At 51.6% G+C, this 20,688-nt stretch overlaps 1 protein-coding gene across 1 annotated transcript in view; it reads left to right on the plus strand.

Annotated features, from left to right (window-relative positions):
- insrb (insulin receptor b) overlaps positions 1–20,688 on the plus strand; it is a 54,173-nt gene that overhangs the window by 19,087 nt on the left and 14,398 nt on the right. Inside the window, exon 3 of the mRNA XM_027010688.2 lies at positions 19,723–20,044. Within this exon, the coding sequence (XP_026866489.2) occupies positions 19,723–20,044 (322 nt within the window). The remainder of the gene's footprint in view (positions 1–19,722; positions 20,045–20,688) is intronic.

Consider the following 20,688-nt stretch of genomic DNA (forward strand, 5'->3'; position numbering starts at 1 on the left):
TTCAGTATTGTACACCTAATCTAGTGTAGTTGGTCTGTATTTAGCGAGCTGTTGTCCTGTTGTTGTCTGTTAGGCGGCAGTATCGTCCTATCACGATAACACCACGTATGTTAGAACACTGTAATACGCCGTTTTGCCTGCGCAGTACACACAGCATTGGTTTTAGCATACGATTATTGAATCCAAGAGAGGTGATGAGAGAGCTTTGCTCTTCTATCTCCCACACACACACACCTCACACACACACACACACACACACAGCGGCAGCTCTGCACCCAACAGTGGGCATGGCTGACTCATTCCACTGCTGGTCACCTTTGTGCTCTGCTAACACGTCTGGTATAAATCATGCCCTTAAAGCTGTGTTCACCAACCTGACATGACTCAGATCTAGGATTGTTTGCCTTAACGTGGTACAGATCAGATTTATTTTCAGGGTTGTGTGCACACACAAATCCAATATTTTCATATCCGATTTGAGTCAGTTTCATAAGTGGTCCTAGATCAGATTTGGATCTGATTTGTGGCCGTGCAACTGGAATGAAAACGATTAGATTGGAGTTTGTGGCTTTATGCCTGTACACATGTGCTCAGGGAGGCTGCCAGTCAGCACCAGATGCCCAGGACAGCAAGAGAAAACAACAAATGTATGTACACACGCACGCACACACACAGACACACACGTGTGCCCACACACACACACACACACACACACACACACACACATAAATACGCGCGCACACACACACACACACACACACGCACACACGCGTGCGCCCACACACACACACACACACACACACACACACAAACCCGCAGTTACTTCCCTATGCCAATGCATAAAACCACTACAGTCATATATTGATTCATTTAGATACTTTTGCTTTGTTTTGCTCTCGGCGTCAAAGGGAGTTCCGGCCCCACTCAAACAGCGCCGTCCTTGTCTACCAAATCGCGGTCGAAAGTTCAAACTTGACGGTGACGTTTAGGACCCCTGTGTTTTTGGTCTGCTTTAGTTCCTTTTGCTGGGAACGTGAGTGTGAAGGCCCACGCTCAGTCCCGCAGCCCTGCGGGTGAGCAGAGGTTTAGCGGTGGGGTTTGTGTTCAGCGCCCTCGAGAGCTGCTCTCGCGCGCGCAAGGAACTGAAGTCAGCTCGGCACCTGAACTGCCCGCCTGTGCTCTCTTACAGTGCCACGTGCATCCATGTAATCTGCAGTTATACACCCGTGCGCCATGTGTACCGATGTGGGGAAGTCACTGTGTTTGTTTGGTCTGTTTGTGTGTATATCCCCGTCTGTAGAGAAGGTGGGAGGCTGGGCTCTGTAGAAAAGGGGAGAGTTTGTGTGTGTGTGTGTGTGTGTGTGTGTGTGGGGGGGGGGGGATGTGGGTGTGGTGGGCGTGACGCAGCTCGAGTGCCTTAGCTGTGTGCACAGGAAGTCAGGGGCCCCATGGGAGCAGGTGCTGGCGCTTGATCTGGGTGAACACTAGGGCGGCGCTGTCTACTGTGGGAGATAAGAAGCCCAAATGAGCGCAGCGCAGTAGGAGCAGAGGCCTCCGCCTCCCTGTCTGAACGAAGACTGTCCCGTCGGGCTTTCCTGTGACGGGTCATCGCGTGGTTTTTTTCTCGACACATGAGCGAGTCTCTTACGCCTTGGCTGGTCTCTGGAATTTCGGATGATCAGAAGAATCAGCTGCCTTTCTGCTGTTAGAGGGATTGTGAATTTTTTGTGTGTGTGTGTGTGTGTGTGGCAGCAGTATACTAGCTTGCTCTCATTATCTTAGAAGGAAACCCTGAGGGATAAGGAAGAGGCTCTGATCACCACGTTCAGTGACTGCTTTTAAATGCTGTATTTACGTAGCGTGCGCACGCACGCACGCACATGTTGGTCTCTCGCACAACTCGTCGTCACGAAAGCTCAGCACTGCGATGCTCTCAGAAAGAGGGAGAAATGTGTGCCCTGTCTCCGTGACAAACCGTGTACCACATTGGCAGACGCTTTCAGTTCCGATTCAGGTTGTGCTGCTGCCTTCCCGTGCGCAGTCCGGTGTTCCAAGGCCTCTTGCAGCTGGTATCGATGCCTCATGCCAAGGAAAACCAGACAGGCGGAGCAGCGGTCCGGGTGTAGCAGGCAAGGGTTCGTGCTAAGAGCTCAGCAAGTTATAAGTCCCCAGCAACAACATAAGCCAAATATTCAAAAGTTTTCTGATGTTCAGAATCAGCACATGAACTGTTCTTGCCGATTTAAAACCCCCTTTTTAAAAATAATGTATGCGCATATCTAATGCAATCATGTAAAATAAAATAAAAAACCTTCTGTAGTCTGGCCCAGTGTCCTACTCACAGTAATGAAATGAAGATGATGCATCAAATACAACACACACACACACTTCTTTAGTGCGTGTTTGTTTCGCACCCACCGCTGTTGGATTGGTGGAAATACGGAGCACATGTGGTAAATCCGGTCAGACATGGTTTTTGGTGTTCGTGATGAACGTGGGAACGAGGCAGCACCTGTAATCACACCCACCGTGAGCAGAAAGGTAAGAACATGTGGAGGGTCACCAGCTCAGGTGGTGACACGCACCACGTTCACTAGTGTAGTTTCGCTGACTCCCTCTCGCGCGCGCGTGGAGACGGCGGCGGTTACTGCTGCGCTTTCCGCACGGTTTTTTGTTCCCGTGCGCAAGTACAATCCAGCCAACCGTGACTCTCGCGTGCAGCACGAACCCCAGCCTTGTTTGGTGAGTGCGAGGTTTCTTTGGGAGAGCACGAGGTTGGCGGAGGTTTTGAGGAAAGAGAGCGAAGACCCTTAACCCTCAATTGCTCAAGTTGTACTCAGTCATCATTGTAAGTCGCTTTGCATAAAAGCGTCAGCTAAATGCCGTAAATGTAGCACACAAAACGTTAACGTCGTTACGTACTAACAGGAAGTGAGCAAACGTTGCTATGCCAGTGTGTCATTGAGTTCAGACCCGACATGGCTATTAGAATAGTGATGCTCGATATTTTACATCATTGAACCAGATTAGCTGCATTTTGCTGCCTTCAGCTACCCAGGGTAGCCAATGAGCCTGCTTTTCAAAGGCCAAGCACTGAGCTAGGTGGCGACTCTGTTTATACTACTACTGTGCTATATCTTAATACATTAGTGATCATGTTCATCTACATTTTCACACTACGACTATCACATTTATAGTTTTTGAGCGTTGGACCCAAGTATCGGTTCTCGGCATCCTCGATTACCAATCAATATCGGCCCAAAAATCCCCCCTCTGTATCGCACGACCCCTAGTCAGCGGAGGACCTGACGTCCTGTCCGGGCAGGCGGGAGGGGGCGGCCCCGTCCCGTTTAGGCCCGCGCAGCCTGGGGCCCGGCGTGCGGCTCCTGTCCTTATTAAGAGCTGCAGTGCGGCGGCCACGTCCAGCTGCCTGCCAAAAGGTAGCTGTATATCAGAAGCCTGCGGCTGCTGACCCCTTTATTTTAACGGCTCGGAGCTCTGCCGCGGCCCCTACCAAAATAACACGAGCTGGCGCTGTGCGCAAGGCCTGGGGGGTTTGGACCCCGCGTCGACTGAAACGGCCGTCCAGGACGCGCCCCGATCCGCGAGCGTGAGTCTTTAGCGCCCGATCGGTCCCGACTTGACCCCGACACAGCCACAACCCCGAGGGGTTCAGGTTCGGCCGACGTTCCGCGCGCGTTATCGGATGAGCGCAACCGCTCTGTAGGGTGGGTGACCTGTGGAGGCGCACGAGGACACTTTCCCGTCCACCTCAGGCAGTAGCTGAACCGCATGTAACCGGGAGGCGGCCCCGCGCGCGCGCCAGAACGGCCCCGGGGCCCCTCTTCCAAGCCTCACAGGTATTAATAACTTGAGGAAGAGGTCAGGGACATGCATGTGGGGATGTATTGTTTTCATGGCTGCTTGTCAACGAGGAAGCGTACGTGTGTTGGGTGGGGGTGTTTGGGGCCAGTGGCCTGCGTGTGTTTGGCCCGGGTTTGCAGAACGTTCGGACGGCCTGGGCAACGGCCTGGAGGGAGCTGTGGCGCTGGCCTGGTAGCCATCCTGAACTTCTCCACATGGCCTTCCCAATTGTTTCCCTGTCTTTGTGTGGCCATTTCCTGTTCTAGGGCTACGAGTGCTCTCAGGGGCCAGACACCGCAGGACTTCTGTGGATGCGATTATACTGGTTCGGTACTCAGAGTTTCGAGTTTGAGCGTGACCTTGTTTGTGAGCATTACTCTGTGCGCGCGTGCGTGTGTGCGCATTTTGATTAAGAGGAGTAGTCTGACACGTGTTTCAAAGGGTGTACAGACAGGGGGGATGGCGCTTAATAACTTGCTTGGAAGCAAAACAGACAGGAGGATTGTTTACAAGTGCTGGAAGTGTCCGATAGCAGCTGTTCCCATCCAGAATCAGTCGATCAGCTGAGCAGCTTCTCTATCTAGCTACCTATCTATCTATATATCTGTCTATATAGCTATCTATTTCTCTCTCCCCCCCCCCCGAAATGCATGCATACCCGTCGTGTGGATACTTAGGCAGGACCCCAAGACCTACTGCTATGGTTACTGTTGGATTTCAAGTCCTAGCATAAATGGCATCAGAAAATTGGGTTTCTTGTGCTGTCCATGGGCTCGTGTTTACCAAGCCTGCACGAATCTCTTTTCTGGCAAGCGGCCATTTTATGCGACATCATCACTTTTCGCCATGACTATATTCTGTTAGTGTAGCTGTTAAGGTGTGGCCCCTCCGAGCACGACCAGGGCCAACACCCAGAAGGCACCGCGCCGTCCCTGGGGTAAGAGAGCTCTTTCTGGCTTGCCTCCTGCCCACACCGAAACTCAGACGACAAACGGGTCCAAGCCTGCCACGCAGTGCCAGGCCTGCAGGCTTTCACTCATCTTTGCTGCAGTTCTGAAGCTTTGTCGCGGGGAGCCAATCGTGGTTTTGTGTCATGGTTACCATAGGCTGGCAGTTTTCTCTAACCAGAAAAGGACGTGTCTCGGATTTTAGGGTGGTGATGGTGGTGTGTGTGTGTGTATGGTTGTTTTTTTTGGAGGTGGTGCTTTGCCACACCCTGCACACTGATCTTTTAATGCCTTGGCCATTAGACCAGAAAGCTAGATGGGGTCATTTCCCCCAGGAAATGCACAGGTGATTTCAGTTTATCCAGCGATGCTCACCTTTGACTGGAGGAAGGGGAGGGGAGGAGCTCCAGGACTGCTGCAAGGTCCAGGTATGGGAAGTGGGTGTCGGCGTGCTCGCTGCCTTGTTGGGTCTGAGTGGTGCCAGCCACGAGCAAAGCCGCGTAGCCGTCGTGAGCCCCTTCCTGCGCTCTCACAGCAGTCCACGGTCGCCAAGCGATGAAGAACCAGGTCGGCCTGGTTGGAGGTCGGCCTGAACTCCTGAGCGTGGTCTGTGTTCGCTGGACGTTGTGAATGCTACGATGAGTTTGCAAAAACTCGGCAAAACCATGAGAGGAAAGGGGAGCGCTAGAGTGGGAGAACACCCCCCCCCCCCCGCACCCGTGCCGTGCGCAGGTCCCTTCCTGAGAGGCCGAGCAGACGTAGCGGAGCGGAGCGCTTCGTCTTTAGCTGCCCGCGCCCGCGTCTCCACGCGCTCCGTCGCACCAACAAACAGTTTGTCGGTTGGGTAGGTTTCAGTTTTGATCATTCTTTCGGAGGGAGACGTGTAGGGAACCTGCAGAGAGTGTGAGTGTGAGAGCGAGAGAGAGAGAGCGCGAGAGCGCGCACAGCTGCGAGGAGTCACCTTGCAGGAGCTGGTGGGAATTCCCCACTTATATCAGCTCTGTTTGGGGAAGCAGAGGCGGAGTCTCTCGGCGAGCCATACACCTCGCAGTCCTGTGATTCAAACGTTGCCCTCGTCCAATCGAACGCTCCCGCCCTGTCCAGTCACATACTAACCCCCCCCCTGTTAATTCCTGGCCTCTTGTGGCCTGCCAATTAACAATTTGGGCCAAGAAATGTGTACGTGTTCCAGCTGCGAGTGCTGCTGGGTTAAGAACAGAAGTGCAGGCAATACTTTTTTTTAGGGATTCGAAAATATTTTTAGAGCTCTTCACACAAGGGTTGTGGGGTTCAGAAGGAGTATTTTTAGGACTTCCCATCACGTAACAGCACTGCCGCGGTGATGATCTTTGCCATGGGCCGCTGTTTTATCTGGACCACTCTTTAAGGAGCTGAGTACAGATTTGGTTGGCAGAGAGACGGGTCATTACACATGCACTATTCCACGCCCCCCGCTACACTCCTGGGTTTTTTGTTATGGCTTCCCAGCAAGTCACTGGCAAATAGTAAGATTGTAGAAACTGGAGAGGAGCAGGGGGGGGATTAGGAATGTTCAAAGCGCGTGCGCGCGTGTCCAAGCGTCTGCGCTTGTGCGTCCGTCTGCCAGAAGGTTGAGTTTAACTGGCCTGATGCGTCTGTTAAATGAATAACGCTGAAATGAGCTCACGATCATCGGGACGGTTTGAGCCCTAGCCTCGTCCGCCGTAAAGCCACAGTTACTATGGTTACCGCGAGCGTGCCGGTCTTTCCCAGACTCCAGCGTAGAGCCAGGGCCGTGTCCGCGGCGGCAACGGGTGCTCGTCAGAAGTAGGCGGTAGGTCTCTGCGGGCAGGACCGATCAACAAATGCTTTCATCGTTACGCCGTCCGCCCCAGCTAGACTGCTGTGCCGCGTTGTGCCGATCAGATCGCTCGCCGTGGCTACTCCAAGAGCCGTTCCGCCCTCCGATGGAAAAGGGGCTTCTGTGGTCCGCTTTCAAGCGATCTGCGAGTGACCAGCGGCCCGGGATCGCACGGAGGGAGAAAAGTATTTCAGGTTGTGCTGCAGTGACTGCGGAACGTGAAGGCAGGTGATTAGAACTTCACCTGCGATCCTTTTCGATGAGGGTACGTGAGAAAGCGCACGCACAGCAAGGTGGGAAAAAAAATGTCGTGCTGCCTGTATGCAAATTTCATTCCATCTGGTAATATTGACCAATCAGATGCAGCGGCAGAAGACGACTGGGGAAAACATCTTGCATCATATCTGAACTCATCACAGTCAGTTCTGTTCCACGCTGGTACAATCTTTTGGACGTATTGCCATATCTGTTTGTTTTAGAATAACCAACAAACTTGCCTCATCACGTTTACTCACGTTTGTACTACCTGTTCGTCTTCCTTTTCACTTCTCTTTTTCCAGCCCCTCTCTCTCTCTCTCTCTCTCTCTCTCTCTCTCTCTCTCTGTCTCTCTCTCTCTCTCTCTCTCTCTGTCTCTCTCTCTCTCTCTCTCTCTCTGTCTCTCTCTCTCTCTCTCTCTCTCTCTCTCTCTCTCTCTCTCTCTCTCTCTCTCTCTATCTCTCTGTCTATCTCTGTCTCTCTCTCTGTCTCTCTCTCTCTCTCTCTATCTCTCTCTCTATCTCTCTGTCTATCTCTGTCTCTCTCTCTGTCTCTCTCTCTCTCTCTCTATCTCTCTGTCTATCTGTCTCTCTCTCTGTCTCTCTCTCTCTCTCTCTCTCTCTCTCTATCTCTCTCTCTATCTCTCTATCTATCTCTGTCTCTCTCTGTCTCTCTCTCTCTCTCTCTATCTCTCTGTCTATCTCTGTCTCTCTCTCTGTCTCTCTCTCTCTCTCTCTCTCTCTCTCTCTCTGTCTCTGTCTCTCTCTCTCTCTCTCTCTCTCTGTCTCTCTCTCTCTCTCTCTCTCTCTCTGTCTATCTCTCTCTCTCTCTCCGTCTCTCTCTCTCTCTGTCTATCTCTCTCTCTCTCCGTCTCTCTCTCTCTCTCTATCTCTCTGTCTATCTCTGCCTCTCTCTCTCTCTCTGTCTCTCTCTCTCTCTCTCTCTCTCTCTCTCTCTCTCTATCTCTCTGTCTATCTCTGTCTCTCTCTCTCTCTCTGTCTCTCTCTCTCTCTGTCTCTCTCTCTCTCTCTCTCTCTCTCTCGAACGTGATGTCATGCAGACAGGCTGGAATTTTTGGGTCTTCACATGACGGACCAAACTTGTCATCTCCGGCTCATGTTGCAGAAAAAGGATGGCCACTTTGTGCACATGCATTTGTGCTATGCATAAGGGTGTGTGTGTGTGTGTGTGTGTGTGTGTGTGTGTGTGTGTGTGTGCTCTAAGGAATCTCTAAGCTTTCTGTGAATGGGGGTTAATGGGTGTGTCCTGCTTTTTGTTCTTGTGCTGCGCCATGTGTTGTGAACACTGACCTACTCATAAAATGTGGGCATCGCTCAAAACTTTAATCAGCGTCTCTGATGTGTTGTGTGGCTCTCTCTCATTATAAAGGCTCTTCTTCCACATCTGCGTCTCATGGCCGCGCGCACCGGTACCCCTGTCTCACCCCTAATAGGTTCCACAGTTTCTCAGCTCTCTTCATCACTTATTCATAGACGAATAACAACCATTTTCTGTTACAGCCATGTTAGCAGACCTAGCGTGGCCCAGCACCTCTTGCACGTGCAGGGCCGATGGTGTGTGTGTGTGTTTGAGTGAATGAGGGGGCGCCGAGCGCACTTGCTAAGTCCCAGACAAAGCAGCACACGTCCGTTTCCTCGGAGCGCCTAGTTCAGCCGTTGCTGTTGACTCATCAGAGAACAATTTGCCCGTTGAGGTTAGCTGGACGGGCCGAGCAGAGCGCGGGCCTGCGGCGGGCGCATGTCTGCTCTTTTGGCACCGTTTTTAAAAACTCTTGAACCCTTCTTCGTAGTTTGAGCGTACGTGTTCTGACACACTTCAGATCGCGGCCCGTGCACAGCCTCCCCTGTCTTGTCAGCCGGTCGGTCCGTTTTGCGGTGCTTAATGGTTTTGCAGTTCATCTGTGGCCTTTTTGGGTTTGTTTCTTTGTTTAGAGTTTTTTTTCCTTTTCGTATTTTGACCATGCAGATTCCTGTACAACTTATTAGGGCACTCCCTTCAGCCTCCTGTTGATAGACTCGTGTGTGTGTGCGTGTGTGCGTGTGTGTGTGCACGCGTGCTCTGCGGCTGGGACAAGCGCACGTTCTGCTGAAATGCTCTCGTGTATGCCTGCCAGGAAAAGCCTGGGCTTTCTGATCTCTTCTTGCGTGCGCGGCGCCCACCGAAGCAGATCAGAGGGAGCAGCCTCTTCCTGACGGCACTGCAAGGAATCTGGCAGGAATCTGGGGATGGAAGAGGAAATCCAAAAATTTTTGAGCACATCGTGTTTGTGTTTGTGCACTGCCGTCGCCGCGGCAACGAGCTAAGCAGACAAGGGAGTGTGGCGGGGAGGAACCCCCCCCCCCCCCCCCCCCCCGGGCCGTTCTTGGACTCGGTGGCCAGACAGGGTTAGATGGTGGTCAGAGATGGTGACCAGGGCAGTGTCCAGCAATGCCACGGTCGGTCACAACCGAGCCGAACAGATCTCACAAGTCTGTGTAAAGAGGGCACGATCGTCGCTGTTGTGATGGCTGCTGTTTGAAGCTCCGGCCCTTTTAATAATTACTCCACAATTTAAAACGAGTCGTTAAAAGCAGGTCCGCACAATCTGTCGAGGTTGTTTTTCTTTTTTTTAAAAATGAAATCCGTATACCGATATTGCAGCTGTAAATGGCCTCTCCAGCAAATCAGAGTGTTTCTTGTGCGCTCAGCGCATCATGTTGAGCGTCCTCTGTGTAGTAATTGCATTCACATGACTCAACAAGTGGAAATAATTTGGGTGAAAGTAACACAGGCAAGTATTTACTCATGTAACAAGGCGTCTGTGAACAGATCACAACTGCAGTATACGTACCAGTGTAATCGTAATATGGACCTTTTCTCCATGTTGTGCAGCCTTAAGTCAAAGTTGTTGGTCCCCTCCTGCGTTGGGAGGGGACCGGAGCTGGGTTTGGAGCAGTTCTGCCAGCATCTGTTGCCCAGCCCTGCACAAATAAAACTGACCCGTCTGTCACTCTTGGTTGTCTGAAGTCACTGACCTGTCGCCGTGTCTGTCCCAGCTGCACTCCCCTACCAGACCTCGGTGTGCGGTCATTCCCATGCAGAATGCTCTCCCAAGCTCCTGGTAGTCACACGGCACAGCTCTGACAGACGTCTTCACTGTGTCTTGCCTGTTTTTGATTTTAGCAGAGTCGGTATGTCCTTTGTCCTCCAACATCCCCCCCCCCCAAAAAAAATCTCTGCCAGACAGGTTCCAACTACCAGCTCCTCTAGCAAACCACAAAATCCCCCCCCCAGCTATGGACCACCGCATTCACCCTGCATCGTCTGAGAGTGACCGGGTATCTCCGATTGGACGCAAGCGATTGGCTCGAATGCTTGGTGGGGGGTTGATGCGTGGGACGCCTAATCAGACCTGCTCACATGAGCTCTGTGCGTGTGCGCGAGTGCGTGCGTGCGTGTGCGCGAGTGCGTGCGTGCGCGAGTGCGTACGCGTGCGTGAGTGCGTGCGTGCGTGTGCGCGAGTGCGTACGCGTGCGTGTGCGCGAGTGCGTGCGTGCGTATGTGTCTCTTCCATTTGTTCCTTCCTTGTGCCGCGACTGGAGTTTATTCACTCCCACCACACTGGTGCCTTCACCTTCACCATCCTCCTCACCAGCTTGCCCTCTCTCATTTCAGTCGATTGTACGTTGCTCGAATACTTGTGTGCAGTTAAATGCCTTTATGATCATTTTGACTTATCTAGCACCTTTCTTTGTTTAAAAAAACAAAGAAAAGAAAAGAGAAAATATCCCACACCAACCTGAAAAGGTGTGTTTAGATTCATTATGAGCCCAGTTACACGAGCTGGTGGATGTCCGTACCTGGAACCCTCCCACTCCGCTTCCATGTCTCCGCGTGGTGCCTTGTACGCGCCGCTGACCTCTGACCCCATGCACCGCCGCGTGCGGTGGAGTGGCCGTGTGGAGCTCGTGCACCTCAGTGCCTTGGCTGCTCTGGCTGCTTAACATTTGACGCCGACGGCAGCGCGAGCCCGTCGGCATCGGCGCAGGGCTTGCCGGGAGCCGGCCGTAGCCCGAACTTGTTCGGACGGTCCCGGCGGTTCAGATATCCTCTCCACAGCCCGTGCTAAAACACTGCCCTAAATATCAGTTGCAGTAGAGGTGTTTTTCCAACTTCAGTCATGCAGTGATGTTGCTGATGATGATAAAAAGATGAAAATATTAGAAAATAAAGTGCAAACGTCAATGACTGGTTAATTAAAGGCTGTGCAGCTCTTAACTCTCCTCTTAATATGTCTGGATTGTCATTTAATTATCGGCTCCATAGTGACCGTAAATGAGAGCGACAGCGAAGGACAGCAGCTCCGTTCGCCGTGACCCCTGCGTCCATCCCTTTAAGTGGGGACATTACACGCGTTTATGGAACCATTAAGCGCATAAGATCAGTAGGTGTTATACAGTGCGCCAGCCACGTGCACACGCTCGGCGCATGTTCGCCCGTGGCAGTGTGCAGTGGGGAACGCTTCCGCACGCGGAGAGCCGTGCGGAACACCTCGGCTCGACCACTGTTGTGGAAGAGTTCGTCTGCCCTCCCGCCGAGGAAGCAGTTCTTATTCCTCCCTCCAGGAGCGCGAGAGAGGCATGGCTCTGATCCCATCCCCGACGAACTGGAATTGTGACTCGTAGTGAGCTGACCGTAACCCAGGAACAGAATTCCACAAACCATGACATTTTTAGCTGTCGTTTGCCGGGATGAAATTCAGATCAGCACTGGACGCTTCTGCGTTCTATTTATTTATTACAGTTATTTACCGATTCACTCCTTTTCCCTACCTGGAAACGCGAGTCAAAGCGGCACCTCCGGCGCCTCAGCAGCATAACTCATTTTCTCCGCTGACCTTGAAAGCATGCGCACACGCACCTCGGCAGCCGGCGCTCCTGTTTGTTTAACTTTGGGAGCTTTTTCCATTAGCGATATTTCAAAGAATTTCCCCAGTGATCCTCGGCCTCTCGAGGCCACGTTTGCTGACCCAGACATAAAGCTGCTCAGTCGCACGTAAGCCGAAGCGTCGCTGCTGTGCTTGGGAATGCTGTCATTTAAGTCAAAATGTATTTCTTTGGAAATTTGTAAAGATAATAGTGTGTTTCGTCCCGCGCTAGTATTTAGTGGGATAATTAGAGGATCGGTCCTTAATGGAGCTGTTGAGAGTGAGCAGTGTGCTCTTGCACAAGGGCAATGTTGAATACAGGAGAAGTCTGACATGGGTTTAAAGGAGCATTCTTTTGCATGCGTCCGCAACACTGCCGTGATGCGCCGCGGCAAAAGGTTGGGCCGCGTGCGTCTTCTCTCTCTCTCTCTCTCTCTCTCTCTCTTCCTTCCCTTCATCTTTTGCGTTTCCCTCCTTTGTGCTAAATGTACAGCCTCTCTCTAAAAGAAGTTCTCCACATGGAGCCTGTTACTGCTTTAGCAGACCGTCACTGCTTCTGAACGCCCCCCCCCCCCCCCCCCGCCCCTTTCTTTCTGTTCTTGCGTTATGAGGGGTTGTTTTCACGGTTACTCTCCCTGCGTTACGTAACCAGTAGTATCTTGCAGTGTGTCACACATTGCAGAATCACCTGTGTAGACACACACACCACCATCCCGTGTTGCAGTTGGTACACTTTGTGCGCTGTGATGGTGGAGGGTGTCCGGGGGGGGGGGGGGGGTGACCTGTCATGGCAGGCTGGAGAGGAGGACAGAGGTGGTAGTGGAGAGGGGACTGATGCTCGTGGCACCGGTGTGCTGTGTGCTGAATATGAAACAGCTCTTTATCTGCAGTGCAGCCATTATACTGCTGCAGGCCTACACAGCTGGGTCAGCCATACCACTCTCTCTCTCTCTCACTCACACACACACACACACACACACACACACAGCCCAACACCATCCGTAGATATACATTAAACTCACACACACACACACACACACACACACACACACACACACACACACACACACACACACAGCCCAACACCATCCGTAGATATACATTAAACACACACACACACACACACAGCCCAACACCATCCGTAGATATACATTAAACTCACACACACACACACACACACACACACACACAGCCCAACACCATCCATAGATATACATTAAACACACACACACACACACACAGCCCAACACCATCCATAGATATACATTAAACACACACACACAGCCCAACACCATCCATAGATATACATTAAACTCACACACACACACACACACACACACACAGCCCAACACCATCCGTAGATATACATTAAACTCACACACACACACACACACACACACACACACACACAGCCCAACACCATCCGTAGATATACATTAAACTCACACACACACACAGCCCAACACCATCCGTAGATATACATTAAACTCACACACACACACAGCCCAACACCATCCATAGATATACATTAAACTCACACACACACACACACAGCCCAACACCATCCATAGATATACATTAAACACACACACACACACACACACACACACACACACAGCCCAACACCATCCATAGATATACATTAAACTCACACACACACACACACACAGCCCAACACCATCCATAGATATACATTAAACTCACACACACACACACACACACACAGCCCAACACCATCCATAGATATACATTAAACTCACACACACACACACACAGCCCAACACCATCCATAGATATACATTAAACACACACACACACAGCCCAACACCATCCATAGATATACATTAAACACACACACACACACAGCCCAACACCATCCATAGATATACATTAAACTCACACACACACACACACACACACACACACACACACACACACACAGCCCAACACCATCCGTAGATATACATTAAACTCACACACACACACACACACAGAGCCCAACACCATCCATAGATATACATTAAACTCACACACACACACACACACACACACACACACACACACACAGCCCAACACCATCCATAGATATACATTAAACTCACACACACACACAGCCCAACACCATCCATAGATATACATTAAACTCACACACACACACACACACACACACACACACACACACACACAGCCCAACACCATCCATAGATATACATTAAACTCACACACACACACACAGCCCAACACCATCCATAGATATACATTAAACTCACACACACACACACAGCCCAACACCATCCATAGATATACATTAAACACACACACACACACACAGCCCAGCACCATCCATAGATATACATTAAACTCACACACACACACACACACACACACACACAGCCCAACACCATCCATAGATATACATTAAACTCACACACACACACACACACAGCCCAACACCATCCATAGATATACATTAAACACACACACACACACACACACACACACACACACACACACACACACAGCCCAACACCATCCATAGATATACATTAAACTCACACACACACACCCGTATAGCACTTTGTATCATTCCACTCTATTTATGACCCTTTCTGTCCAGTGTTGTCTGTCCCAGTAGGAACTCTGCTTTCCCTTCCCACTCCAGTTCTGTAGTGGCGCTCCTCCAGTCTGAAAGGAGGACCGTTCGGTTGTTGTCCTTACTTAATGAACAAGAACGCCTCACCCTGCAGCACAAAGACCAGACCAGACCCCCTGCCGCGGTAGTCCATATATCTCTCACCTTTAACACTCTCAGATGGGGTGGGCATTTATTTATTTTTATTTTTTTTAAAGCCTGCGTGGCCTCTTACAGCTCTGAGGTGGGGAAGACTCCCTCCGCTCGTAGTCGGCTCTCCAGCACTGAAATGATTTATTTACAAGGATTAAGGTATTTATTTTTAACCCAGCCTGGTCCTTAGATGACTTTTTTTTATAGTTTTTGGAGTTTAGCCATTCGAAAAGCACAGAATTAGCTGCATTCTTACAGAGGAACCTCTGTGAACTCTGCACTCACTATGCTGTTGCTGATCATGTTAATTCAGACCTAGTTCCTGTAAGCACGAGCCAAACCAAGTTCTGCTAACTGGTTTTCACTCTCGTCCCCAACCGATAAAGGTGGTGTTCTGATGCACATCGATGCCACCCCCGTCAGGTCTACATACCAAGCTCTAGAGGCATGGCACTTAACAGGTGTCACTTGGATCCTACGAAGCATGACGACGTATAGGTTCTCTACAGCCCTGGGATACTGGACTCGCCTGCTCTGTGTGCTGTTGGCTAAAATCATGGTGAGGGTCTCTCCACCCGCAGCCTCTGTGGTGGATGCGAGCGTGAAATCGGCTGCCAAAAGATTCAACGTCCATAACATTTTGACTGATGCATGAAACGCGGTGGCCCGCTCACCTGGGTATCTCCCCGGCCAGTCGAAGGTGATGCCATACCGGCTATCACCCAGGCCCATTACATCATGAAAATCTCTCTATAGGCTGAATTGGGCTTTATAAGCCATAACAACCCGTCACTTCAGGACTGGGGGAAAAAATCTCATCTTGAAACGTTCCAGCTGCGCAGAATTAGGTTAGCTTACCTAACACAAACTGTCTGCTAACAAAACACAGGAGCCGTCTGCGCATGAAGTCGATTGTTTTGAGAGATGCTGATGTGATTTTTGTCGTGATATACGGAGACTTCAAACCAAATTGAGCTGCACATCATTTGTAGTCACTGTAGTCTCTGTCCAAACCTTAAGACACACGTGCATGAGCATGCACACGCGTACACACACACACACACACACACACACACACACACACACACACACACACACGCTGGTCTGTAGGACCAGCTCTGAGGGCTCACACAGGTGTCCTCGCTGAGATGCGCTCTCTGAGGTGACTCACCTTCCCTTCTGCAGGAGCCTGTAATCGAATCGCAGCCCGTGCACTGGAACATCCGCTCTGCCCTCGACGGTCTCTTCCCTGCTTACGGTCATCTAATCAGGTTCCGTTCTTGGCCGTAAGTGCCGCCCTGGGCCTTTCATCTCTCACGGTGACGGAGAGGACCGGGAGAGCAGGACCTTTCGCACGGAGCTGGGCGTTCAGGATGCAGGAAGTCAAAGGGTTAGACGTCCCGGGGGGAGAGGAGGCCTCGTTTAATTACAGATGTGCTCACCAGGCCGGTGCTTCCTCTGCCGCTCGTCAGCGAGATTATTGTAAAGCAGTTTTCGCCTTAGTCGGTCTGTGGAAAGGCGTTTTTCATTCATCAGACGTCGGTGGGTCTTCGACACCTTTCAGATGCTCTTTGGGTGGATAATGGAACAGGTGAGACTAAGGTGGGGAAGACTGGCCGACTTTGGGAAAACTGTAGGAGTGAAAAGATGGTAAAAACATATAGTTACATTACAGTACTTCAATTTTCACATCAAAGTGATTCATTATTTTTTTTGGTTGACCTCAAAAACGAGCCAACCCACGAGTGAGTAATTATTCAAATTGTTCTCCTTTCTGTAAAGTTCAGTTCTCAATAATGGCTCTGTTTCTCGACCTTGGCAGTTTTTCCCTGTCCACGTGTTTGGCTCCCCTGTCCACGTGTTTGGCTCCCCGGTCCGGGCTGCGGCAGCTCGGACGGACGTTAACGTGAGCGGCGTCCCAAACGGGCGACACCAGATGCACCTGGTCCTCCCAACCAGCTCCAACCCAAACCCCCCCCGTGAAAACTTTCCACAGCTGATATTGCTCACTAGTCGGCGTTTCAATCTCTCTCCCCTGACCGCCCTGCGCAGCTCCGGCGCCGCAGTCTGGGCCTTGGTACGGGGAGGCGGAGTCTCCAAGCCCGATCTTGGAATGTCTGTCCTCTGCTATGGTGGACGGAGCCAGGACGCCCCCTCGAGACCCCAGCAAGTAAACATGTCCAAAAAAAAAAAAAAAATGAAATGGAACAGAAGTGTCCGACTTGATTAGGCGTGTACTGGGACTGCTCTTAGACTCTTGGTCTTCTTTCAGAAATATGCAAGACTGAGTCATGTAACATTTTTTCTTTTCCTGTGGGTTTTTTGAGTGTGTGTGTGTGTGTGTGTGTGTGCGTTCGTTCCGTACGGGCCACTCCCACAACCTGTCTGTGCAGGCCTGTGGCTTGTTCCTGTGTCACTGCGGGAGATAAACACTCGAGCCATACAACACCAAAACCCTTTTCAGGACGCAATGTAGTGTCGAGACCAAAAACTACCAGGCGTATATTTATTCCTTTGTTTACACTCGTTCTCCCAAGTCTCTTTCTCCCTTTTAAAAGCACTGCAGCTAAGGGCGCGCGTCCGCGTTCCCAAATAACAAACGTGGCTTCGCTCTTCGCTCGGGACAGATTTTGGTGGGAAGCCACAGAAATTGAGCTAAAATTAACCGAAGCTGTCAGCGCCGTCTTGAATGACGGGAAGGAACTTTTTTTTCCAGACAGTTTAAGCCCTGGAGGCATCTTGGATGCAGTAGAAATTTCCCACAGATTGATTGTACTACACTTGACAAAGAGAACGAACAGTAGGCTTTGGTTGGAACAGGAGGGATTTGCCTTGTAAAGGTTTTGGGTTTCTTTGACCCAGCAGTTTAGAGTTTCTTTTTTTGCAGGGTGAGGGAGGTGGTGTATACATTTAATTTTCTGCCTTTTGTTTTGTTTGTGTGTAAGGACCAGTGACACGGTACAACTAAACCCCCCAAAGCGCCTCTGTCACCAGTGTTATGGTTTCACTGACGATTCCTGTAGGCTGTTGCCAGCTTGGTTGCTCATTTTATTTCCAGACTGCATCTATACAATGACGAGCCTGCGTGCCTTACTGCGTCCGTTTATTTTTAACTTGTTCATTCGTCGCTCATTCGTTCGTTCATTCGTTTAGCATTGCTGCTAAACGAATGCTCAGGTTTTTCCTTCAGATTATTTGACGCCTTGTAAAGCGCGGAGTTGAAAGTTTCCTGGACATGCCTCCCTTTCCCTGCTAGGATGAGCCGTGCAGCCTTGTGCTGGTCCAGGTCTCTTGGGACGGGCGAACCTCGAGAGCCCGGGGGCCGTTTGTGTCGGACTTGCGGGAGCGTGCAGGCGGATGGTCGGGCCGCTGCATAATGTGGACATGCTGGTTTTCCTCCTTTTACTGATCGCTTCCTTCCTGTGCGGAATGCTAATCTGAATTCTTCCTCCATCTCCCTCCAATCTCTTTATCTTTATCTTTCTCTGCCTTTTTCTCCCCAACTCTGCTCCGATTAGCTGACACGAATATATCGAAAGCAAATCCAACTGGGCTGTGGAGTTTGGCAGCGTGTGGGAGGGATGTGTGTGGGTGGGTTGGTTTAGCGTGGGCACGTGTGTGTGTGTGTGTGTGTGTGTGTGTTTCTGCATTTGTTTCAGCATTGTGGGTTTTTATTTTATTTCACTCCCTCTTTCTCCAGTTAAATGTTATTGCGGTGAGCTGTGTGCGGCGCTCGCGTGAGGTTTGAGGGTTGTTCCGGAGCAGGACAGTGAGGGGTAAAGGTCAACGGTGCGCACGCGTGCGACACTGTAAGACAGGCGCAGGAGTACTGTAAGCTCGAGGCCGCTTCGTCCCTGCCCCGTTCTGCTTTTCCTGTTCGTGTGTCCCTGAAGCATGCAGCCAGTGTTGGCGAGCCGGCATGCGAGGGGTTAAAGAGGGGCGGCTCTTTCCCCCCGCACTGGAACAGGCCGTTGAATGGCTGCCTTCCACGGACAGCAAACACATTGGTTAAGGGTGAGGGCGGATCTCGGGCTGTGGCAGAACTCTGGGGTGGAGCAGTGCAGGATCGGGAGTGTGTCTGTGCGTGCGTGTGTGGTGAGCGGCATGCAGCGCCTAGCAAACACGGGCAGAGAGCACGAAGACGCAGTCACTTCCCAGGCAAGATGAGCAGTTTACTGTGCCAGCGTTTGCACTATGAAAAGGTCGTAGATGTGCCTGTGTTGTGCCTTTTCAGAGACAACCCCCCCCCCCACCCACCCAATCTTCCGCTGTCCAGCCGTCCAATCAGTGCAGACTCGAGTCATCTTGAACTCGCTCACCTCTACCTCTGCTGCCTCCACATGTCCCCTTCTCTTTTCAGACAGGCAGTGCTCCAGCCTGCCCTGGCCTGCTCACACAGCCAGAGGGCTCCAGGTTGTTTTTCTCCTGCGGGGCCCGCCTCTGCGTCACGTGACCGTGGCTTTTATGACACTAACGAAGTCCAGCGCGTATGCCGCCGAGCTCCGAGCACAGCAGGCGCTCAGACTCCAGCCGGCCGGCCCAAACGGGACGCGATGAAACGCGCACAGGCGCCCCTCCCCAGTGGCATCTGGCATGTGTTCCATAAACACCTGTTTCACCGCCACTGCCAAGTGCCCGAATTTAACTAGTGCCAAGGGCACGATCTTTAGCCCACTGATGTTATCGTTTCTTGCTTCCTTTGTTTGTTTGTTTTTTTAATTGAGAGAGTCATTCGACCAGGTCCGCTGACTTTAACCAGGTCCGCTGACTTTAACCAGGTCCTCTGATTTTAAACAACTCAAATGTTTGTAGCGGTGAAGGAAATTTTATTTATTTTTTTAACGTGGCCAAAAAGTAAATAAATGAGTGATTGACTGTCCTGACACTGATGAACACTCGCCTGGTACACTGCGCGTCCCGTTCTGTTGCACTTTTGTCGTTGTTGCAGATGCTTTGATTTTTTTGGCATAAAATTGACAGAAATGAAGAATCAGTAATGGCTTCCTCGGCGGCGGTGATTGGCCACGTATTACTGTATTTTGAAAACGTGTCTTGAAACAATTTGCTGAAACGAGTGAATCTCTCTCTGTGTCTCTCTCACAGTCTGCCCGGCTGCGTGTAAGCACCGTGCCTGCACCCCCAGCAATCGGTGCTGCCATGACCAGTGCCTGGGGGGCTGTTCGGAGGCGGGGAACGCCAGCGCCTGCCTGGCCTGCCGCCACCTCCTTCACGGCGGGACATGCGTGGAGCGCTGCCCGCCCGGCTACTACACCTTCCAGGGCTGGCGCTGCGTCTCCTTCGACTTCTGCCAGGGCCTCCACAACCAGTGCAAGCAGGCCAAGTCCAACCACTGCCACCAGTACGTCATCCACAGCGGAGCTTGCGTGCCCGAGTGCCCCTCCGGCTTCACCATCGTGGACTCCACGTGAGTAGTCCGGCCGCTGCTCCCGTGCCCTCGCGAGAGCGCCTGGTCTTTACGGCCTGCCGCCGCTCGTGCGATCCAGATCGCTCTACGCCGCGCGGGGAGGGTGGCCTCTCAAGACGTCGGTAACGGTATCGGCCTGCTCCGGCCTTTGTGTCCGAGCCCGAGGAACGAAGCGGACCTGCCGCTGTGCTGTGTGTGTGTGTGTGTGTGTGTGTGTGTGTGTGTGTGTGTGTGTGTGTGTGTGGTGGGTGGGTGGGTGTTTGGGGGCTGAGGACCCAGCTCGGGGCGCAGCGCTGGAGACCCGCCGCCTCCCGAGGACAATAGGCGCCTTTGTTAACCCGAGCCAGGCGCTGGAACTGATGGAAATGGTTGCCTACTACAGCGCCCCTCCTGGTTCTTTTGTTGTGTGTGTGTGTGTGTGTGTGTGTGGGGTGGGGGGGCTGCTGTCCACAGGTTTGGAGGGTTTGATTGGATTTCCCGCTTCCAGGAACTCTGGGAAATTGACGTGATTTGCTTGTTTTTCTGCTCCTGCCACCTTTGCCTGCCCTGTGGGCTACAGTCATTCATTATTAACTCCTATTGGACAACAGGACCCACCCACACACACACACGCACGCACATGCACACACACACACACACACATA

The sequence above is a fragment of the Electrophorus electricus genome, chromosome 26, assembly GCF_013358815.1.
Source record: "Electrophorus electricus isolate fEleEle1 chromosome 26, fEleEle1.pri, whole genome shotgun sequence".
In the NCBI taxonomy this organism is placed as follows: domain Eukaryota; kingdom Metazoa; phylum Chordata; class Actinopteri; order Gymnotiformes; family Gymnotidae; genus Electrophorus; species Electrophorus electricus.